Genomic DNA, 24,807 nt, shown 5'->3' with positions numbered 1-24,807 from the left:
CGTAGTGAAAGGTCAAAGTGGGAAAGAGGTTGAGTTGATCAAAGTGGGAGCTGCAGGTGGTACACTGTGAGTCTGTAATGAGGACTGGTGGGGAGGTGAGGTGAGTTTTTGGAGGAGAGAGTCTAATAGAGACAGGAGGGGGCGAGACAAAGAAGGAGGATTACACTATCGATCTTCTCCCCCTCTGCTGTGTCATGACCACAAAAATCAAATCAAAGACCTGCGGTGGGCTGAGTTTTAATGAACAGCATCAGGAAGTGGTGGTGTGTGTCTCATGATCACCTCTTTGTGGGAGCGTTTTAGAATGAATTTAAAATAGAAAATGGGATTACAGCTGGACTCAGAAGGCTCTACTCCCACAAACGGCAGGTCAATTCTCAGATGGAGTTGAATGCAGATACAACACATTCATCATCCAGTCATGGCTGCCACTTTTAATCTACATGCATACAGTTAGTGAACCACAAGCGATCTCTAGTTCTATCCTCATCTTTGCTTTGACTTTTTCCAATTTGCAGAAATAATACTGAATGTCTCTTCTTCATAAGGCTCCCATGTTGTTGTTTGGGGACAACTGTGAGAGAAAAGTGGTGAAATCATTAGTCGTCAATCCTCAGTTTGGAGGCCCTCTTTAAAGAGAGACAGTCTGAAAAATCTGCCAGTTAATACCAAAACATCCAGAGAGACCAAGGTGACACACGCAGAATGAATCTTCAGTGGAAGAAAGTGCAGATCGTGGGTTTGGTGTCCGTGATGTCCTCACCTGTGGGAATCATAATGGTGGCTGAATGTGAAATGCTGGAATATTTTCAATTTGAAGCAAAAGCTGCTGAAAACACCGGAGGCAATCAGGTCCTGCCAACATCACTGAGTCCTCAATAACAGACAAAAACATCAGAAAATGTACCCAAATTGAAGACAAATGGACACAGACCTCCCTAAAGAATAAGACATTTTATTGTTTTGTGTTTTGAAGCTTTGAGGTTCATTGCTGTGCTGTTATTTCTCTGTGTTTTTGTTTGGCCACTGTAATAAAGGCTTTTTTAGTTTTTGTTTTATAACAAGCAGAGTGCCTTTATTTCTGCAGGGGTTCATTCCCTTCAGAGAGTTTCTTCTATTGGTTGTTTTCAATATCTAAAACATGATACTGTGGTTTGATTCTAAAATGACCTGGTAGATTGACTAAAGTAAATCTAATGGTAATCTGCCCATTACATCATGAGATAGCATGAGTCTAAAGCTGACATCTCGTCTCAAAGTTGGTGCAGGATGAAAAGTTATTAAGAAAAAACTAATCAGACCAAACTAGATCGTTAGATTAGTTAAGTAAGTAAAGTTTATTTATATAGCACATTTCACAGATGAATCCAAATATATCCAACCAAACTAATCCAATTTAACTACTCTGATTTAACTAATCTACCTAATCAAATAAAAAAAATCAGTCTAAACTATTCAACAAATAAATCTGACCAATCTAATCCAACTAATGTAATCCAACCAAACTAATAACACTGAATTAACGACCTAACTAATCAAACTAATCTGAACTAACACTAAAATGATTTAACTAATCCGACTAAATTAATCTGACTAAATACATCCAACCAAACTAGTCAATTAATGCAACCTAACTAGTCTCGCCACCAGACAATCAGAGATCTCCGCCTTCTGATAGTCTGGGGACACTCCTTTCTAAAGTGTGTTTAACACACCAGCGAAAACAGCCGGCATCAAAGCAACACCTCTTGCATTTTTGAAAAGGACAAGCCTACTCGGAAATGTGCGCTCCCCCTTTTCTCGTCCGCAAGGAAACAAACACACAGAGAGCTTGAAAATGAATGCCGAGAGATTTAACTCCGTTTTATCAAACGTGTGCTCATCCGTGAAGAAAATATTTTTTCCAGCGGACGTCTTAGTTACAACATGATTGAGCTAACTGGAGTAGTTTCATGTCGTATCCGACAATGGGAGGCTTTTAACAGATGACGTCCTGTTATTAGCTTTGCTGCTAGTGTCAGCTGTCCTTGTCACCTGCAGCCACTGATGCTTTCTAGACATGGTGATTTCCCAAAACTGAATATATACCACACATAGCAACACAAAACTGCTTTGCTAGCTCAATCATGTTGTAACTAAGATATCCGCTGGAAAAGATATTTTTTTCACGGACCATTTAATGAGTTATTACCTATTACAGACACCGCTAACAGCTAACAGGGCTAACAGCTAACGGTTAGCCCAGTTAAACGTACACACAGAAATAGTAATGTTTGTTCAATCATTGTGTTTATAGACTTTACAAACATCGGATTAGTCTAAACGGTGATACAGTGATGTGAAAAATGTGATATATATATATATATATATAGCTAAAAGCTAAGCTGGTTTTCTACCCGGACGGATGAGTCATGGCCTTGTAAAAGATTATGTCTGTTTCTTTTAGTTGGCGAGAATGTGTCGCCACAAAAAAAAAACACCCTAAATATGTTTAGAGCTACAAATGAACCTTCTTTCAGTGATTTATATTAAACAAAGAAAATTTTACATTTACATCCCGCCCTGACTGTAAACCAGGTTGGGATCAGCCAGCGGCGGTTCCGAGCATGCGCGATTCACTTGCAGTCTGGATGTGGAGGGGTTAGCATCTCCTGCTCTGACTGCTGCTGGGAGGGAGGACTGGGCCGTCTGTGAGTGCTTTGGGGCGAGAGAGGAGCCCACGGCAGCATCCGCTGCTCGTTGAGAAGAATAAGAATGATACGTGCTCTCACAACAGTCTCCAGAAGTCTTCAGTAACATCAGAAAAAGTCGCTAGATTTGTCGCTAGTCACTTTTTTGAAAAAGAGTCACTAGAGGGGTCTGAAAAGTCGCTAAATATAGCGACAAAGTTGCTAAGTTAGCAACACTGCTAGTTGGACTATGTTTACAAGCACAAGAGTTCAGCGAGCCACCTAAGGACCGCCCTGCGGATTTACTATTGGTTCTGCAATGTAGGGAGTTTTTTAAACTCTGAAATTGTATCCGCCCATCTAAACACAAAATCAGGGAGAAAGACATCAGTCTTTAGTTAAGCAAAGCATCTAAAGACTGACTTGTGAGTCTACAACCTAACTACCCTGATTTAACTAATATTACTAAATAAATAAAATAATCAGTCTAAACTATTTCCACATAGAAACCTGACAAAGCTTACCTGACTGAAGTAATTTAACCAAACTAATCAAACCAATTTAGTCTGACTAAGCTGGTCTGTTTACTCTGACATTGTCCACAGTGGGAAAACGAGCAGCTGCACAGCCTGGAGGAGAGAGGTCGTCTTCTTCTCTCCCTGCAGTTTCTGCCTCCACTCAGTTCGCAGGATAAAGACTTTGTTGAAGGAGGAGGAGGAGGAGAAGGAGGTGAAAGACGTCGCAGCGGAGGTCTCTGTGTCGGCGTGAAGCGCTGTGCCCACCTGGCAGCCATGGATGTAAACGGGTTCTCCGACCCCTACGTCAAAATGTAAGAATTCTGGCTTCTTTTTTTACAGCTATTGTCAGGTCACTGGGGTTACATGCTAGGGTTTGTGGTGGCAAAACTACTATTTAATGAACAGTTTAAAGAAAAAGTCTTCACACGTCGGCTGTCTTTCTTGAGTTTTAATAAGCATTCATGAATGGAGACACTCACACATACAACCGCATGAACAGTCAGTCAGTGAGCAAGTGCCTAGCAAGTCTTCTCGCCCTGCTATCTTTATAGTTCCCATAACACATGCACATCAACAGTCAAAATATGTGGCGCCTTGACATTCCTAAAACACAACACATCTTCAGACTAACAAGGACACTTGTTGTCCTCCCTGGCTCATAATCTTGGTGTCTGAGCCTCCCTGGCTCGTGACCTTGGTGTCTCTCACTGCTGTCACAGTAGGGGTTAAATGAGCAACACACATCATACATCATAGCAATACCAAATACCAGAATTTTCCATCACAGGTTATAACACAGAGGGTGGTAGTACTGCCTCAAATTGAAAGACCACATTAAACTGTCCAAATACATAAATAGCCAGACCAGTTCTTAAATGTGAGTTAAGTCCCTGACCCACCAAGCTGACGGTCGGCCATCGAACAAAGTCGGGCCGTTGGTGAGCATCTGTCAACTGCGTCGGCAGCTTATCGGCCGATTGAGCATGTTGAACCGGCGGCGGAGCTTGTCGGTGAGAGAGATCACTCTGACTGGCTGTTCAGGTTTTATTCCCTCGCCCCTGTAGCGAGTGAATCTGCCTGTAGTGAAACCAGGGCTAACCAGTGCTTCCTCCGCAGGCTCCACTTCACTCAGCTGCCCGACAGATCTGCTGCTTCTTCCCACTTTAACCTGAATAACGGCCGGAGCTACCTGTGAGCGGCTAGCGGAGCGTTAGCCACAGCATTACCGGAAGGAAGCACAGCCAGTTAGCCTCCACTAGTCTCTGAGCTATCCCTGGCTCTCCATTTGGATCCAACCGGAGCACCGAGCCCTGGTTTGTTATTCAGGTTAAAATGGGAAGAAGCAGAGGGTTTATCGGGCAGCTGCGTGAAGTGAAGTGAGTGGTGTCCCCAGCTCAAGGGTGTGCAAGCCAAAAATGACATCATCACACATTCGCAAAGGCTCTGCAGTTTGTCAGTCATTGTAAACCCGCCCCATATTGGATAAATGGTTGTGATTAGCCTGAAGCATGACATGTGATGGAAATCTATTTGAACCATAGATGTATAAAGAGAACTGGATACAGCATTGGAGGCAGGACCCTGTTCTGGATTCATATCATTCTGCCCATAGAGCAGACGCACCAGAGACTTTCGTCAGCACAACAGCTAACTTTGGGTTTAGTGCACAGCTAACTTGAATGGGGATAAAATGATTTAGTTGTGCAGCTCTTCTAGAATTTCTTAATCTAAAATGATAGTAAAATAAGACATTTCATGGCGGTTCTGAAAAAAAAAATATATATCCACAGATTTACAGATGTTTCTTTCCCAGTGTAAGTCTATGGGAAATGGTCTTTTTGGGCCCCATGGCATCACATGATGGAATTGGAGTGTGTAATTCCACCATTTGGCCACTACAAAAATTGTCTTCAAAGCCTGGCACACTTCCAGAGGGCCTCAACTAATAGACCAATTGTTTCAGCTGTACTTGTACAAAGTGTTGGGCAATTTAACTGATATCAAAACATCACATGAAATATCAGTACTTAAGTAACAGCTTAAGTAAATGTACTAGGTAACATTCCACCACTGGACTTCAGCACTAATGAGACAAATAATAGCTGGAGTTCCATCTTATTAACTTTGCTTATCAGTGATGCAGCTGTTGTTAAAGAAGTGACATGTGTTCTGCAGCAGGAAGGATAATCAGTGAGAAAAAGGAAACAAAGGAGTAGCCCTGTCAGGAGGAAACACTGGAAGACAGAGTTGCGGATTTAAAGGCTTCTCTTTGCTTTCGTTTCTCTCGAGGGATGCTGGCTTTGAAGAGGAGGAGAGTTTTTTTTTTTTTTCTGTCGCACACCGTCTGAATACAAACTGAGTCAGAGCCAGAACAAGGAGGCAACTGACAGCTAAGGGGTTGAGTGAACTCAAAGAGATTCATCAGTTTAAGAAATCACTGCAGCGTCCGGGGTATCAGCATGCTGTGTCATGGCTCAGCTTCAGCCAATACTTTGCTTTAATTAAAACCGGTCAATATTCCCTCTGAAGGTCCAGTCAGTGTGTCCCACCTGCTCCTCTCTGATCAGTCTGACTTTATTATTATCTTTATATCCATTTTGCAGTTTTTTAACAATACATTTTAAACCTGCATTGAAAGCTGAAAGTGTGACATTAATCTGACTTTTATTTAGTGTCTTGTAAAGCTCGAAATACATTAACAAAATTTACAAATACAAAATTAGGGTTTGACATTAACCATAGTGCGATGGCCCAGGGCCCAAGTCTCTTCTGAGAATGAGACTGCACCTCTAAATAAGATTACCCTGTCTAAATAAAGATTAAATAGTTGTTTTACAAACATCCTGATTCCTTTGCTCCTTTTAGTTAGTAAAACAGTAAACAATACTCATAGCCGATTAGCCAGGGCTCAAGACTAATAGCATCCCGTTGTCCCAGTGATGATAGAAAATGTGTGTATGTATAACTATGGCTTAGCAAGTGACAAACTGAACCAAGCCTCTGAATCTTGGTGCTCCTATCACTGGGAAGAGTGCTAGTTAGCAATTACTTGTGAGCAGCAAAGCTCTGCGAAGAGTTGGCTGATGAAGCTAACAGCAAATCGAGCTGATAGAGCTAACAGCAAACAAAGCTAAACAGAGCAGGACTGAATGTTTCTGTTTAGAGGAACATGAAGCTTTTAACAGTGAGCTTTTACTGTAAACACACAAACACATTTACAGTAAATAGATGTAATGTTGCTGAAGTATTTTAAAGTGACTCTTACCTTTCTTGCTTTTCACACAGCACTTACAAAAAATTTGAACATCCACAACTCCCACCTCCCTCCAAAGGGGAGAATAAGGTTACAGTGCTAACGTGAGATAGTAGCATTAACGCTACAAGTAAGTGGAAACGCACAAGGAAGATAGCGTAAATGTTTCAGAGGCTACGCTACAGTAGGCTAACGTTAGCCATTAGCAACTGGATGCTGTGTTGTCATATAACGTTCTATGTTATATGTGTATTAGAAGCAAACTAAACATACTATTACCTGTCCTGTACAGTTTTATAATATAACGTAAATGCTAATGTTAGCCATTAGCAACTGGATGCTGTATTGTCATATAACGTTCTGTGTTATATATGTATTAGAAGCAAACTAAACATAACGTTACCTGTCCTGCACAGTTTTATAATATAACGTAAACACTAACGTTAGCCATTAGCAACTGGATGCTGTGTTGTCATAACGTTATGAACTGAACTGAACTTCTTCATTTATCATTTTTATGCGCAGCACAAAAACAAAATGACATTTCGCATACCCCAAGCAAAAAGAAACAAAACACATAAAAACAATTTGTGCAACATGAAAGAAAAGATCCAAAGTCTGATATGTTACTGTTCATCCATGTCTCAGTGAACACTCCTTGGTGAGTGGATCTCCACAGTCGGATGTAATCCATTTTCGTGTCCAACGAGCAGACATTCGCCAGAAGGCCGCTGAGAACAGCTGTTTTGATGGGATTAGCTCTTAGCCTAGAGCTAACCCCTTCGCACTTCCCCCCGCTTCCGCATCCTGTTGCAGCGCTGCCAGCGTCTCCCTAACTCGGGACAGCTCCAGGCGATGTTACGCGAGTGGTTATGTCGGTCGTGGGAGACCTCCACGTGGGGAAGACAGACAGGACGCTCAGCAATGCAGTGATTGGTCGGAGTTTTCTTAGAACCATAAGAGAATGGTATAATTATGAGTATTTATTTCTGGTGGAATTCACTTACATTTTAGTGTGCCATCAGCTTACTAATAGCATTTTAACCTATACAAAGAAAAGTGTAAAATTTCCAGAGAGGTAAGTGATGCTTTAAATGAGCAGTTTGAATGTAATGTTCAGAGTACCGTAAAACTTTAATCAAAAGCTTAATGCCAAATAAACACCCAGTCCCGTTTACGAGCCTGGTGTGGCTACATATTTTGAAAAATAAACGTCTGTCTCAATTAGATGCCTGGTCTGGTTACCAAACAGTTAATTTTTTTTAAAGAAGTTCTTCTGATGTAAAGTATAAAACCCGGTTGATGGCGCCCTCAAATTATGTGTCCATTCCTCAATTACCCTGTAAGTTATTATTAGTAGGGTCCTTAAATCAAAAGAATCAAAAGGGTTTTTCATAAACTATTAAAAAAGTTGTGAGTGTTGTTTTAACAGGATAAAGTGGAATTGTGTCAGTATGCCTGGTGCCGTAATCCTCGAGTGCCATAACGCTTTCTGATGTGTCTGTTGGAGCTAGATCAGATGAATGAGTCATAATTGATATGTTATCTGAAGCCTAATTTTTAAACAAATAATATCCATGCTGGTTTAAATAAACAATTTGACTGTATTTGCTGAGCAACAGTTTTTGTTTGTTTTTTTTTATCAATTTTAAAATCAATCCTGTATCTTTTACTGTGACTTTTTTTCTATTAGGCCACTAACAGCTATAGATGGTAATAACATAGTAGAGAAATGAAAGACTGTGAACTGAGAGACTGCGGAATATGTAACGTATGTTTACAAAGATATTTTCATTCGATTAGTGTCTTTTCTTGTATTGAAGTGTCTCAGTTAAGGAAGGCTGTGCTTGGTTGCACTAAAAGAAATTTCTGCAGGCTATTTTTTGGTTTTTACATTAGTTTACATTGGGGTTATTAAAAATTGGCCACCAAATTTAGGGGCTGCCTCATTTCCAGTCATGTAATTCAACATTGTTGTGTTTCCTCTAATTAATGGCTTTCTAATTAAACTCACAGCGATACATGATGCAAATATTAAGCTTTTTATAAAAGTAAAGTATCTTAAAGTCACTGCTCAAATGTGATAGGGGTTAATCTCTGATCACATATTCAAAAACTGAAAGATTTATTTGTCACACACTCATACACAGTACAGTGTGCAGTGAAATGCTTTGTTGCCACATAAATCATGCACAAGACAAGTATAATAAAACAAATGTATACAGTACAGGCCAAAAGTTTGGACACACCTTCTCATTCAATGCGTTTTCTTTATTTTCATGACTATTTACATTGTAGATTCTCACTGAAGGCATCAAAACTATGAATGAACACATGTGGAGTTATGTACTTAACAAAAAAAGGTGAAATAACTGAAAACATGTTTTATATTCTAGTTTCTTCAAAATAGCCACCCTTTGCTCTGATTACTGCTTTGCACACTCTTGGCATTCTCTCCATGAGCTTCAAGAGGTAGTCACCTGAAATGGTTTCCACTTCACAGGTGTGCCTTATCAGGGTTAATTAGTGGAATTTCTTGCTTTATCAATGGGGTTGGGACCATCAGTTGTGTTGTGCAGAAGTCAGGTTAATACACAGCCGACAGCCCTATTGGACAACTGTTAAAATTCATATTATGGCAAGAACCAATCAGCTAACTAAAGAAAAACGAGTGGCCATCATTACTTTAAGAAATGAAGGTCAGTCAGTCCGGAAAATTGCAAAAACTTTAAATGTGTCCCCAAGTGGAGTCGCAAAAACCATCAAGCGCTACAACGAAACTGGCACACATGAGGACCGACCCAGGAAAGGAAGACCAAGAGTCACCTCTGCTTCTGAGGATAAGTTCATCCGAGTCACCAGCCTCAGAAATCACAAGTTAACAGCAGCTCAGATCAGAGACCAGATGAATGCCACACAGAGTTCTAGCAGCAGACCCATCTCTAGAACAACTGTTAAGAGGAGACTGCGCTAATCAGGCCTTCATGGTCAAATAGCTGCTAGGAAACCACTGCTAAGGAGAGGCAACAAGCAGAAGAGATTTGTTTGGGCCAAGAAACACAAGGAATGGACATTAGACCAGTGGAAATCTGTGCTTTGGTCTGATGAGTCCAAATTTGAGATCTTTGGTTCCAACCGTGTCTTTGTGAGACGCAGAAAAGGTGAACGGATGGATTCCACATGCCTGGTTCCCACTGTGAAGCATGGAGGAGGAGGTGTGATGGTGTGGGGTGTTTTGCTGGTGACACTGTTGGGGATTTATTCAAAATTGAAGGCACACTGAACCAGCATGGCTACCACAGCATCCTGCAGCGACATGCCATCCCATCCGGTTTATGCTTAGTTGGACGATCATTTATTTTTCAACAGGACAATGACCCCAAACACACCTCCAGGCTGTGTAAGGGCTATTTGACCAAGAAGGAGAGTGATGGAGTGCTGCGGCAGATGACCTGGCCTCCACAGTCACCGGACCTGAACCCAATCCAGATGGTTTGGGGTGAGCTGGACCGCAGAGTGAAGGCAAAGGGGCCAACAAGTGCTAAACACCTCTGGGAACTCCTTCAAGACTGTTGGAAAACCATTTCAGGTGACTACCTCTTGAAGCTCATGGAGAGAATGCCAAGAGTGTGCAAAGCAGTAATCAGAGCAAAGGGTGGCTATTTTGAAGAAACTAGAATATAAAACATGTTTTCAGTTATTTCACCTTTTTTTGTTAAGTACATAACTCCACATGTGTTCATTCATAGTTTTGATGCCTTCAGTGAGAATCTACAATGTAAATAGTCATGAAAATAAAGAAAACGCATTGAATGAGAAGGTGTGTCCAAACTTTTGGCCTGTACTGTATATATTCATAAAAAAGAGAGAAAAAAATAGATATGATAAAATATTTAAAAAAATATATAGAAATAGAAAGCACAAATCAAATAAGAGAAAAATAGAAAGACTGAAAATACAAATATATAAAATATGACAAAATAGAGAAAAAGAGAAAGAAAAAAATTTAATATTACACAAAAATATTTAAAACTGTGAGGAAATATATGGTTAAAAAAAACATCAAATTAGCGAAAGAAACATAAAGATTGTTTTTATATGACCATTGTACTGTAACATTTAAAAGTGTCAGCCTACAAAAATGTTCCTCATGATTTTTCCGAAATTCAATGACTGACCAAAACCCTGAAGACTTTAAGATGTTACTGAGCTGCCCCGGAAAATCTTGAGAGCTTGTTGTACAGGTGTACTCAAGGACACTATGACATCGATGTTGGGTGTGGTTGGAGCACATTTATGACCACACATAGCATCACAGAGGTTGGAAAGGCTTGGAACTGTCAATCGTTTCTACTTATGTCAAAATTAGAGCAAACTAACGTGCTTGTTCCTCTTCTCTCTTCCTGTTGTCAGATACCTGAAGCCTGACTTACAGAAGAAATCAAAGCACAAAACAGCAGTGATGAAAAAGACCCTCAACCCTGAATTCAATGAGGTAAGAACTCCCACAGGTGGCCCCCCACCCCCAACACCGACCAACCCCCGAGCTCCACATCAGCTCCACACATGCCCCACTGCTCCACTGAGACCATGTCAGTGAGCTCACTCTCTCTGTCCTTCTGCATGAAAAACCTCTGCAATGCTTCATCTTATGTTTCTGAAAACCTGTCTTCCATTCAGAGGAAACGTCTCCAGTGTTTCTCCCACATAAATCATAACCAGAATTTTCTAAAGAGTCATTATGTACTTTGGATTTCCTGCACTAAATCTGATTGTTGTCACCTCAAAAATCAGACAGCACTCACTGGTGTTTACTATTACCACTGCTGGTTTATAAAAATAGATATGGAATAGAGAATAGAGATGGATAAGGATGAATGAACTTTCACCCAGCAGACTGCTGTTGGTTTCGCATCTGAAACCAAATGTCAATGTTGAGGGTTGTTTTTTAATTAGTAGTTAAGGTCGCATGACATATGTGTCATGTCACATACTGGTTAACTTAGGTTGTTACATAACAAATAGTTATATAAATATCAATTTAAAAAGTTATATAGATATTTCTAACCCTATAAATAACAAGTTTTGTTGTCTAAACCTGAAGTTTAGTCCTGTTACATGTCCTGCTGACATGAAAGTTTATTTTGAAAGACATGTTTTGTTTTGGTTTTTTTTGGTGCCTGTGATAACAGATTATAGCAGCCACACTGTCCATGTGAGCAGCACCACTCAGGTACGACTTAGCTAATGTTCAGCTGTGGAACATCGAGAGAATGGGAGTCTTGCCTACTTTTTTCTATGTGACACATGTGGTTTTCAGCAAAATTAGGCAATAAAAATTATCTTTTTATATTCATATTGATGTCATACCACCTTCACTACAGTTTCACTGTCTCTATCTGTCACAGACAGGGAAAAATATAAATAATTATTTTAAACTCCACACTATCTGTTTCTGGTTCAACTAAAAGCCCTCTGACAACATTTCTGTGGACAGACTTCCTGAATTTGCTAAAAGATTTTTTATTGTGAGATATTTTCAAGATCATGTTGTTGACAATGTTGTGGCTGGCACGGTTCCAGAAATTGGTGGAGTGCTGACTTTTAACTGTGGAAATATAGAAATCATATTAGAGGACAGCTCTTCAGCAGCAATGCTGTCTGTGTGAACACCACACACTTGTGAGACGCAACAGTTAAGCCAGGTTGCTCATGCAGGCAGTGTAGCCCGGGCGTTAGAGCCTCATAGTTTGAAGTGTAAGGGCCACTGAATAAGCTGCTGTATTTGACAAGTTGGGAGTGAGAACATGTTGTTTCTAAATTTAGTGGCTAGGAAGTACACATGTCCCCTTGGAATATGTGTGTTAATTATACTTATATTGTCTTTTATGTTCTCTCCTGTGACCTGTCTGACTTGTGTCTCCTTTATTTGTCACTGTGCATAGGCAACTTAACTGGCAATTAATGAAGTTATCTATCTGTGGTCTGTATAAGCGAACATTAATTACCATCACCCATAACTTAAGTTAACAATAATGAGCACAGTTTTACAGTTTTCTAAGGGTAAGGACTCCAAGTACTTCTTGTCAAAACTTTCAGTCTGTCTGCTCACCTTTTGGCAGTATTATTCTTTAATTAGGCGATGGGGTCTACAGGTAAGGAGTTAACTAAGGAAAGCAGAGGCTAATGTGATTCAGTCCTTTCAGTGAATGGCAGCATTATAGAAATATAAAATGGTTTAGTTTTAATGTTGATTAAAAAAAACCTCACATCATGTTGAAATCAAGCCTTCCTCCCCAAAATGTGTCACTTTATTGTTGAACATAAAATGAGCGCAAAGTCATTTCTCCGCCGTTAGAAGAGAGTAAAATCTATTAAAAGCATGATTTCTATCTCAGTCATGCCTCATTTGCATTCATTTTTGTTTTGGGTCCATATGTTTAGTATAAAGAGTATGCTCCTTAGTGTTCAATATCAGGAAATGCATTTCTTTATGGATGGATAGAAAGGCCACCATGGACATGGGAGGAAAGTTAATTTTGAGTGTTTTTTGCCATCCAGTCTTGTGGAATATGCACATGGAGCAGTACAGAGATCAAAACCTGACCGATAATGCATAGTGACAAATAAGTGAGGAGGTTGACCTGCCAGGTGTGTAGCCAGGTTTGTGAAATATTTTGTTGAAAGACATGCGATCCGTGCATGGTGTCCATATGAGCTGTATTACATTCTGTGACTAAGTGGATATTGTCCATCAGAAATCTGCTGCAAAAGATCTTTGTTTTCAATGTACTCATGTATGGAATTGAGTCAAAACAAAACAAACAAACAAACAAACACACACACACACACACACACACACACACACACACATACACACACATATGCACACACACACAAAACTACAGTGTATGTGTTTATGGTAATAAAGGAACATGTCACTCAGTGCAGCAGTGAGGCTCACTGATATTTTTCAACAATGAAGATCTATGACACAAAGGAAGAAGATATATCAGGCTTTGAAACACACAACACTTGGCAAAAGATACATTCAGTGCTGTTTTGAAAGTGAAAATGTTGACAATAAGAAAAAAATATAGAATATCACCAAACTTCTACTTAAATATCCTCCAGCTAAAATGGAGGCAACACAGCATGATGCAGGTTATTTCTTTATTTCTAACGCCAGTCCTCACAGACCTGTATTGTGTTTTAAATCTGAATCCCTGCATGTGTTTGATCACTGCAGGAGTTTTTCTATGAGATCTCCCTGTCGGAGCTCACCAACAAGACGCTGGAAGTGACGGTGTGGGACTATGACCTGGGACGCTCCAATGACTTTATAGGTGAGACACTGATGGTTCATTGTGATTGCTGACCCTCTCACTGAGTTTTACTTTGAACATAAAATCATGCTGAGGAAACCCAGTGGTCCAGAAAGACCTCTCTGAAGCCTGTGGTCTCTCTGTTGAAGTCTCAAGAATAGGTTTCATGGATGAATGGAGTGCATAACCACAAAATAAACAGAAGATCATCGCCTGGTTCAGCTGTAAACATTAATGAATCTAACACATGCTGCTAATTAGTGTCAGCAGAGCTGTTCTGTCAAAGCTTGTGTATGTTTGTAATCTTATCAGCTGTATTCCTGATCAGGCTCCCTTTTTCCTCTTTTTTTTAATAATTACACAGTTTCTGTTATTATGTTGATATTCTTGTTAAAACAGACACAAAAAGTGCTCTTGGCTGCCATAATTCACCCCAACATCTTAATTAGACCTGCAGCTTGTGTTTGGTTTCCTGCTGTTTGTCCTGAAGAAAAGGTATTTTTAAAGTGTACACCCACTGGAGTTTTACCATGAAAACAATCAGAGTATCAAACATATCTGCATTCAAGATTTTAAAGGATATTTAATGTCTTCCGTCAACGATCAGGTGCATACATGGACAATCAAAAGGTTTTTGCTTGCTGTAATTGTTCTTCTGTCTATACTGGACATTGGGGACCCTCTTTACATTTACCTTGTTTGGTCTGGACTTTGGGACTTTTCAGTTTGATCCCAACCAAAATTACAGGTGTGAAATTTCCTCCAGACCAAAGTTCATACCAAACAGACAAACCTTGGTCAAACAAAAAGAGGTGGTCTCGTTCCGGATCAAACTGAACCATTGTTTGGTTTGCTACTGGTGTAAACGAAGAAAATCTTGGTTGACTGAAATTCTTCCTACTCTTCAACCAATCAATTGGTCGATGGGGAAAAAACTGCTCGTTATCTCTAAATTAACCAAATTGGACACGAGTGCCCATCTACAAACCAGTCAATATCAATGCTGATAGGTATGTCATGTATAGTTCTTTAGTACGCTCACATTGCGATTGCAATGTAAAACAAAGATTAAATGTCAAATGTATCCACCTTATTCCTTCCCCATGATATCTTCTAGCATTGTGTTGACACCGGCAATTTCCAGTGGTAACAGTTTGTTTACAGTACTACAGCACTATTTCCTTTTCAACCCAGCACACTAGCAATTAGCTTGCCTTGCTCTGTTAAAATATTGTTAACTTTAACATGGCCTGAGCTACCTTAAGGTAAACATCTTCTCCTTCTAAAGATGATGTATGATTTATGATGACTTAGTAAGAGATACTAACACATTTGGCAAACATTTAACATAATTCACTTTTAACTGTAGCTGCATGTAAAGTGAATAAATGTGATGTTTCCCAGCTAATCCTCTGCTCGTCTGCGTTAACCATGCAGATTGCATGTTTTTTAGCTTGTGATTTATTAAAAAAAAGGAAGTACGGTAAATCAGTAAAACATTCTCAGCCCTAAAGACTAAATACATATTTCAAGGTATGATGCTGAGTTTATTTTATAACGAGCAATTTTCTAATGTAGTTTGAGAATGATGTCAGACGGGGAAAGACAGGGATATCATGTACTGACGTTGAGTGATGGACCTGTCAGTCTAGGTATCATTCTCTTCTGCAAATTCTGATTGAATACTTTTTCGCTAATTCTTATGGTTTTATTTCTCACATCAATGGTTCCTTTGGCAACAGGAACAATCCCTTTTTGTTCTTATTACATGTTCAACACACAATTAGCTTCTTTATATATTGTTCCTCTGGTTGTTAGTTGTTATAGACACAGATAGTGCAACAAGTACCAGAGCTCTGCATAGACCTTTTAGAAAATGCAAAGTTAACATTAGATAAATATTTGTTGAAAAATAAATCAGTATTTGCTAAACTGAAGGCAAACTACTTCAGAAAAGAACCAGCGTTGGCGGTTAGCCACTAAGAGTGGCGACTGGGACTAACCACAGACAGTCTATGGGACTAACTAGCTTACTGCTACTTGCGCTATCTCACTTGAAGTTGTGCACATGATCACTTCCATAGTAGTGCCCTCAGGAATAAGGTGGATACAATATAAAAAAAATGCACACCTTGGTTTGGATTTTCAGGTGCGAAATGAAATCATTCATAATGTACTTCCGATGGGTTAAATCTCATGTCCTCCTTATTCTGAAGTTTATCTCATGCTAATATGTGGTTTCATTAGTATGAGTTACACAAACCAAGATGAGGAGTAAAGGTGTGAAGTATTATAAAATGGAAATACTCAAGTAATGTGCAACTACCTTAAAACTGTACTTAAGTACAGGGCTTGAATAAATGTACGGAGTTTCCACCACTGATTGTGAGGACTACATCTGTCATGTGATTAGAAACTGATGGAAAGTGAACATGTGAAATGAAATGACACCGGAGTTTAGGCTTTGATGCGACACTGACACTAACTGCAGACACTTCCTGTTGTTTGTTTACTGTTTGTTTAGGTGGCGTCTGCCTGAGCTGTCACTCCCAGGGTGACGGCCTCCGGCACTGGATGGACTGCCTGAAGAACAAGGGCAGGAGGGTGGAGCGGTGGCATATCCTGACCAACGAGCTGCCACGAACCCTCAGCCATGACTAAATCCACAGAGCATCCTGCAGACGGTTGCTGTCAGGGATCACATGGTTCACAGAGATCCTCTTTACGGGACGGACTTGAGAAACTTCACCACAGGAATCAGCACCAATTGAGGGGAAAAGTGTATTATAATAATAGCCGCCATGACGAGAGAGAACAGGGTGAGGCTGCAGCAGCACGGTGGTGTGCCTTCATTATTGATCAATGAGTCATTCAGAAGAAGCAGCTCCATCAACACTGTCAACTGACATTAACACCAGACCACATGCATATATAACAGGGTTAGACCGATACACTCGAATGATGAGGGGTGGAACTCGTGAAGATTAAGTTTAAACCACGGCTGTAGACTCAGACTTGTACTTGAAAACATGAAACTGCATGTTGTTTTTCTACTCCAGCATAAAGATTTGTTGTTAAAAAAATAGTTTCCCAAAGGGGGAAATTTCTATTTTACATTTTTAGTGTCATGATGTCACTCCCTGTCATTCAGTCTGTCTACAATGACAGAGAACTTCTTTACATATTGTTCCAGTTTATACCTCTCATGTGTAACTCTCAAACTTGAGTCACAGAGCTCAGTATGTGTATTTCAAAAAATATCACAATCAGCTTTACTGGCCAAACCACACACACACACACACACACACACACACACACACACACACATATATATATATATATAAACCCAGGTTTAAGATAGATAGATATGATTCTCTCAAATTTTGGTTGCAAATTTGTTGTCATAAATGTGGCAGTACCTCCAAGGGTCAGGACCTGATTTCTGACAGTTTGGGCAGAAATTCTTCTGTTGTGCAAACCAGCTGTCCCAGTGGCTGGTCTCAGACGATAGGTGAAGACGCTGTATGTGGCAGTCCTGAGCTGATGTGGTTACACGTGGTCTGTGGTTGTCAGGCCAGTTGGATGTGCTGCCAAATTCTTGGAAACAATATTGGATATGGCTTATTATAGTGAAATTAACATTCAGTTCACAGGCAACAACTTTGGTGGACACTCTTGCAGTCGGCATACCAATGGCACACTCACTCAAAACTTTTTAAAGGGACCTTTTATTGTGACCATCCCAAGGCACACCCATGAGTAATGATGCTGTTTAATCAGCATCTTGATATGCCACACCTGTAAGGTGGATGGATTATCTTGGAAAAGGAGAAGTGCTCACTGACATGGATTTAAACAATTTTCAACCAAAATTTGAGATAAATATATCTATTGAGTGCATAAAGAAAGTCTAAGCCTGTGAAAAATGGGAGCAAGAACAGTGGTGCATTTAAATTTTTGTTCACTTCATTGCATGTATATATATATATATATATATGTGTGTGTGTGTGTGTGTGTGTGTGAGAATCTTTAAAGACTCTCCTAACAATCTGGATGGAAAATTTCAAATCCATTGCACAATAATGACCATTTTAACACATTTCCAGACACGGTAGCTGCAAATGCTGTTTTTGTACTATGTGGATTCAAATAACATCCTAATATTTTATATTCAAAAAAAAGAGCTAGGGTGTGTGGTATTTCTGGCTACCTGAAACTTAAAAAAGTCACAAACAGATTAAAAATAATTGTAATCATACAGCAAATGTATTTTTTCATCCATTGTTGGAAGAGAATTTGAGGATTCGGAACAGCACAGATTGATGGATATTTACCTTACAGACTGTCGGATGCGTAGCTCTTTGACTTGAGTGTAATGATTAAACACGAGAAGCACAAACTGGAGCTGTCCTCAATGAAATAATGTCATTTTAAATGTAGCGTATTTGCATGAATCAGTAAGTTAACAGCTGCAACTGCCTGAGACACAACCAGAGGCGTGAGCTTTCTAGCTTGTGTCTCTTCTTATCAGTTTAATTCAAATATGCTTTATCGGTACAATCACAATGAAGTACAGTACTGCAGAGGCATGTTGTGCTACATTTACATGTATCCAGAATGTAACAAGCATGAACATGTCTTGTGTTGCACCGCTCGCTAACAAACTATCAAACAATCAGATCTGTGAAAACCACACTGCTAATGTTTGCTAGCTAGAGAGCTAATCAGTTGTAACTGTGGTCCTTAATCTTCAATACCACTGCTAACAAAACACTGTCTTTGCCAAGTAAGCTGCACTTACCACAGTGAGTTTGTTTACATTGTGTTTCAGTGCTGGTATGGTAGCATTTTATTGGAAAAAAAAACAGTATTGAATCCACTTACTAAATCTGAATCCTTTTGAATCCCCAACTGAATCTTATTAGGTTTATCTTTCAACATTTGCCAGACATCTATCACCTTAATCTTATTCGGACAGAAACACAACAGTGAAACACAACAGTGAAACAAGTGAAACACAACAGTTTGCTGACAAACTGTAGCCCCAACCTGAAAGTGAGCTAATCAGCAGAATATATGGAAGGCTCTTTAAAGGTATACTACACAGGATTGTCAGTAACCTACTGTTCGCAAACATGCTCACCAGCGAAAGTGAAAATAAAGCCTTACTGATTAGAGCCTTAATGCTTTTTCACTCTACCCCATGAGTCAGAGTCCTGCATGGGTCTATTTCTGAAAAACCGCAATCGCCCATACCAGGAAAGCTTAGTACCATAGCCAACTCATTACCCACCAACATTTTGGCCTCAAAAGTTTTGATAAATTAAAAGTGGTTTTTTTTATGTGCTTGTGTTATATAAAAATATTGATGTGTTTAACTGTCACAAAAAAACATCGATCACCAATCCCAGGCACTCAGATTATCATTTCAGGTGGTCTATAACAGGGTGGAACACTGAGTTTGGTTTGCCTTAGCTCTGTGAGTGATCCAGATTTAGTTAGCAAGTCTTCTGCACGTAAATAGAACTTTTTAGATTTTTTTTTTTTTTATTTAATTTATTTATTTATTTATTTATTTTTTTTTACATTTTTTAGGACCAACTTACTTCATAATTTAGCCTTGCAGAGTTGAACTTGAGAGAGTGTGGCAAACAGATAAACATCATGAAACATGGATAAACTAGAATTACTGCCTTGCTGTTGTTGTTGTAGTTGTTTGCCTCTGTGAAAAGTTGCAGTTAGTTTACATCCATTTCAGTGAAAACATGGATGCTTCACACACATCTTCCCCCAGGCAGCACAGAAGATCTATTCAATCAGCACAGTTTCAAGATTCACACCCAAGATTAGTGTCACCAATTCAGTATCTGACAAAATGTCTCCCCTTCTGTTCCTGAAAACTGACATTGAATAATGGCCAGGAAAAGTGTTTCTGCGGAACATTATCATGTCACAGGGAAGCTGACCTCTGACCTTTTGGATATAAAATGTCATCATTCATCATTTTATACTGTCAGACATTTATGTAAAATTTTGTCATAATTGGCGTATGAATTCCTGAGCTATGGCCAGCTATGTTTTGTGACCTCAAATTTTGACCTTCAACCTTAATCCAAGGCCTTTTTGAGATATCGCATTTACGAAATGAGATGGATGCAAGGTCACAGTGACTTTGACCTTTGACCACCACATTTTAATCAGTTCATCCTTGTGTCAAAGTAGGTGTTAGTGCCAAATTTGAAGAAATTCTCTCAAAGTGTTCTTGAGATGCCACGTTCATGAGAATGCCACACATGAGGTCACAGTGACCTTTGACCTTCCCTCACGGCCTTCTTCTGATATCACCTTTACAAAATTATCCGTTCATCATTGTCTCAAAGTGGGTGTTTGTGCCAAATTTGAAGAAATTAGAACAGGTTGGATTACTCTGAGCAGCATGCCCGGAAATTAATTAAAACTTTTTCCCTGATGGTCTAAAAAAGTTGTTAGTCTGTCTCAAGTCGCTTTTTGAAAGTAAAGTCGCTAAGAAGGGGTCTGAGAAGTTATTAATGTGAGGGGAGACTTGAGAATGGCAGGTTGTTGTGTGTCGGTTTTGGCAGACAGCGGCCTACCCCTCTTCCCAGTGCTGCAAACTGGCACTGAATCTTTTAGTGTTACAGAGTACTGGACTGTACTGGCCTAGCTAACTCTTGACTACACGTTGTTTTCAGTGCCAGTGGTTGCGCACATGTGAGTTGTTGACGGTGCGGTGGTAACGTATGTGTCGGCTTCGTCAAGTGTACCTAGTGTAGCACGAGGCTGGTATATGACAGCAAAAAGACGGGGACCTCAACACTTAAGAGGCACATGTCGAAGGCTTGCCATGGAAAGAAAGATAAGAGTCAGCCTTCAATGTCCACGTTTGTATCCTTAAAAAAATGTAGGGTTTAAACTGGGCTCGGGCTCATAATTACAGTTAAAGGGCCAGAACATGCACAGGCTCGGGTGGGGTCGGGCTGGATTTTTTTTTTTGGCTCAATCTAAGCTCTATAATCTTCACTTTTATGATTTTTGAAAAGCAAATACAACCACCAGATGTAAAAAGCTAATGCTAGGCTATAAATGAACTACACCATAGTCGCATGGCTTCAGCGTCACCACCACAATGAGGCTGGAAAGCCATGTTTGGTGTGATGATGTTCTGGAGCTGTAGCAACTTGTTGGCAGCCGTCGTTTTGAAGACATGTAAAAGCCTCAAAACTCATTTTCTGATGTATTTTATTTCATAGAACAAAGCATGAAAAACTCTTAAGCTTGTGTAAACAACAGACCTTATTTCGGGCTTCTAACCATGACAAAAAAACATACTGATTTTGAGATGAAGGAACCAAAAGTGCAAAAATGGTAACTCATTTCAGCATTTTAGGACTCAAGCATGCACCACTCTATATATTGAGAGGGCCCTGGGTTCAGGAGTCTCAGCTTGACACACAATGACTGATAGCTGATGATCAACAAAACCAAATGTAATTAAAGTTAATGTGTTACTGGAGATCATTTTCAATATAACATTAGTTTTTAACCTTATTAAAATGAAAAGACTAGGGACATGTCCTTGGATGGAGTGGTTTATTTTCCATTTAGCACTAATAACATGCTACAGAACATTACAGGGAGACCTACGACAATTTTTATGACCATTTGGCAAGTTCAGGGTTTTCAATGGGTGACTGTCGATTTTGGCACCACTGACAGGAAAGCAGTCTGGAAAAGCAACAGCAATATGTAATTTTATTTATCCATGCAATTGTTTATTTTTTGTTGTTCGTTGTTATTTCTTTTCCTTTTTTTTTGTATGAAGTATTGTAAAGGCAGTGAAATCTTCCAGAGTTTCGGCTGTTTCAATAGATGACGGGTCTTCAAAGGTGCTAACGGTGAGGGACTCTCACCATTGTACGTTTCAGTGAAGTGGTTTAATGTCCACTGATTCAAATGCTTCAAAACAACAAGAACATTCTGTAATTTCATGAGAAATCCTCCCACTCTGACGGATAAGAGATAATGACAACGGTGGCACATTCACCATCAAAGTTCACATTATATGAAAGAATGGCTCGTTGATTTCAGATAGAAGGAGACAAAAGCAACTCATAATTTCTAGCCAATGATCAACAATATCACCTTAAGTGACATCTTTACCAGCTGTTGCTAATTAAGCTAATGCTCGCTTCATGAAACGACTTCTTAATGTTTCTAGCTGACTCATTCTAAAATGTGAACCTAAGAAAAATAAATAAATAAATAAATAAATAAATAAATAAATAGAAATAAGGTGCAAACTCTAAATTTGTACTGTACATGTTTCATTGTTTTAAATCTGCTTATATTTATCCACACGACGTTAATAGCACTTCAAATCAAGGTGGGGGGATGAGGGGGGCGTGGTGCCAACAGGAGAGTGTATACCATTTCTTACCCTTGGTGCATTTTGTTATGCATCATCTTATGTTATACAGCATCAGAAAGACACATAAAATATGAGCCACTGGCAGCTTTCATCTAAGACTGTACAGGCGTCATGTTTCAAATACCCATATCGGTCAAACCCTTATATAATCTAAATTCTGTCATGTCATTTCTCTGCTCTGTAATGCAAGAACAATATTTCTATTGCACTCCTCAATGAGACTGTGAAAAAACAAACTGCATCCTATTATTGCCATGATGATGATGATGATGATGATGATAATGATATTTCAATACAAGTGGTTCTTCCTTGGTGTTGCATGATGCAATATGTTGATATACTTCTTTATATCTCTATACTCCCCCTGCCTGTTTTCTAACTCAAAGTGTTGAGACATGATGAAACATTCAGGTACGGCTCATGTTCTAATTCTTGGGTTTACAGTGTTATTGTTCTTCTTTAATGCACGACTGAATGTATGAATGTGGCTTTCTATACAATATCGTTGAACTGTTGTTTACACTGATCTTGTGCTTTACAGTTGTTCTTACATTTATATCAGGTGTTTTATGTACGATGCAACAATAAATTTGGAATGCAACACAGACAGAGAGGCGAGTTTTGGTTTGTTCCCATGCTGTTGTGCTCCTCGGGTGAGCGGTTCACTACTGCCCCCTACAGCCAGGAAAGAGGACTACAACTGCAGCTTCACAAACATCTGAACACAGTGTGACTGTTCTGCAGCCATCTGACTGTGTAATAAATGTACAAAAGATGGGAAGAATTTTCACTTACTATCACACTTCTAACACCAACAGATGGCTTAAACTATATTACTACATTTCTAGTTTCTATCAGGAGGCAGTGTTAAAAGTTGCAATTGCAAACTATGAAAATACTCAAATAAAAGTCCTGCGTTCAAAAATGTGCTTAAAGTATAGCTATTAAGTCAATTTTAAGGAAATAAGCAAGAAAATAAAAGCAGTCCTAATGCAGATTGGCCCCTGTCAGTTTTATATTATTAGACCATTATTGAGGTTGTACTTTAATGTTGTAACTTTTGTCAGTAAGGAGCTAATTTACCTACATCTTATACTGTTGAGTGGTTTTATCTATAATAAATCATATTTTAGAAAGTGATCATGTGAAATTCTAATCTGAAAAATAGGTAGTATCTACAGCTGTACAACAGATGTACTGAAATAAAAAGTGTATCTTTCCCTCTGAGATAAATAGAAGTGGGATAGTGGTTTCAAGCACCACCACTGTCAGAGTTTAACACTTAAGCTCAATCGTGAAGTGGTTGCTGAGGTGGTGATAAACTCTCTAATCTGACACCAAAACAACAAAAACACAAAACATTCCACTAAAAAATCCCTCTAAAAGCATTCTTGTCTCTAAATAACTGATTTCAAGTCCTAAATAGACTCCTTAGATTATTTGTTCAGTTAGAGGATTCCCATTAGCTAATACATGGCAATCTGTTATAAAGAGAGGAGCAGATGGACCTAAACGCAGGACCCAGACTGATAATGATGGAATGATTACTGGTTCCAGGGAATTAAGATGGATGAATCCGGCTGGTGGAAGCAGAGGATGAAGAAGAGAGCTGGTAGCTGGAGAAGTGGGGCATTAAGGCAGAGGAGATGGTTGGGTGTGAGCATGGCAGAACAGCAGGCACGCAGGCAGGCAGGAAGACGGAAGTGAGGCACATCTTCATTGTATTGGTTTTTATACACCAAATTGTTTTTTTTAAACTATTGTCTTAAAAATTGTGGGTTTTTTGACTTTTCTGTTTTATTTTGCTGCCTTTGAGAAGTCTTTTGTAATGTGGATCCTGAAAAGTGATCTAAAAACAGCATAAAATTATTATTACTGTACTTTGCATGCATGCAGGCTATATAAACATGGACAACCAACAGAAAAAATACAATGTCATTACCAAGGTTAAAATTAAAATTTTAAAAAAGGAATAGAGGCAGACACAAAGGTGAAACAAAATGTTTGTCACTTTGAGAATGGTTGCTCATGCTTAACCTCCTGCCTTCTCATATTTATTGTCATGAATCCCAATCTGTATGACTGTATGAAAATAACTGTTAAAATTAAAGCTGCAAGCAGCGTTGGGAGGGACCTCGGCCCCCCGCCGTCGTCCCCCAGCTCAAGTTGCAGACGTAAGCCATGTGACCTAATGAAACTTTGACATGTGCAATGATCAAACAACACACACACACAAACACACACAGGCCTGTGTCTGTCAGAGTGAAGCCATTGTTATGCTAATTAATGACCATGTACTTAGGTGACAGCACAGGCACTTCAAGTTCAGTTTGACTAATGACTAATGATAACAGAATCAGCAGGACGCATTTGACACCACAGCAGCAACACAACCACACACACCACACTATCCAGGCACCGCTGTGATAGAAGTTAACCTGCAAGACAGTGGAACACAAAGGCTCTGGAGAAGAGGCCGAGTTACTGATATGCAGTACGGCAGTTAGTGACGAGCAGAGAGGGAGAGAAGGGAGAGAGAGGAGAGAGGGGGGACAGGGAGTGGAGTGTGTGTGTGTGTGTGTGAGTGTTATTGTGT

General features: G+C 39.5%; 1 protein-coding gene across 1 annotated transcript in view; it reads left to right on the top strand.

Annotated features, from left to right (window-relative positions):
* Positions 1-22,809, top strand: part of doc2a (double C2-like domains, alpha) — a 116,777-nt gene extending 93,968 nt beyond the window's left edge. Inside the window, exons 8-11 of the mRNA XM_049561568.1 lie at positions 3,275-3,498; positions 10,854-10,935; positions 13,690-13,786; positions 16,290-22,809. Coding sequence (XP_049417525.1) covers positions 3,275-3,498; positions 10,854-10,935; positions 13,690-13,786; positions 16,290-16,426 — 540 coding nt within the window. The 3' untranslated portion in view covers positions 16,427-22,809. The remainder of the gene's footprint in view (positions 1-3,274; positions 3,499-10,853; positions 10,936-13,689; positions 13,787-16,289) is intronic.
* The last annotated feature ends 1,998 nt before the right edge of the window (positions 22,810-24,807 follow it).

Source organism: Epinephelus fuscoguttatus, linkage group LG19 (assembly GCF_011397635.1).
Source record: "Epinephelus fuscoguttatus linkage group LG19, E.fuscoguttatus.final_Chr_v1".
Classification (NCBI taxonomy): Eukaryota; Metazoa; Chordata; class Actinopteri; order Perciformes; family Serranidae; genus Epinephelus; species Epinephelus fuscoguttatus.
Note: the sequence above shows the minus strand (reverse complement) of the source record. Positions and strands in the feature narration are given on the sequence as shown.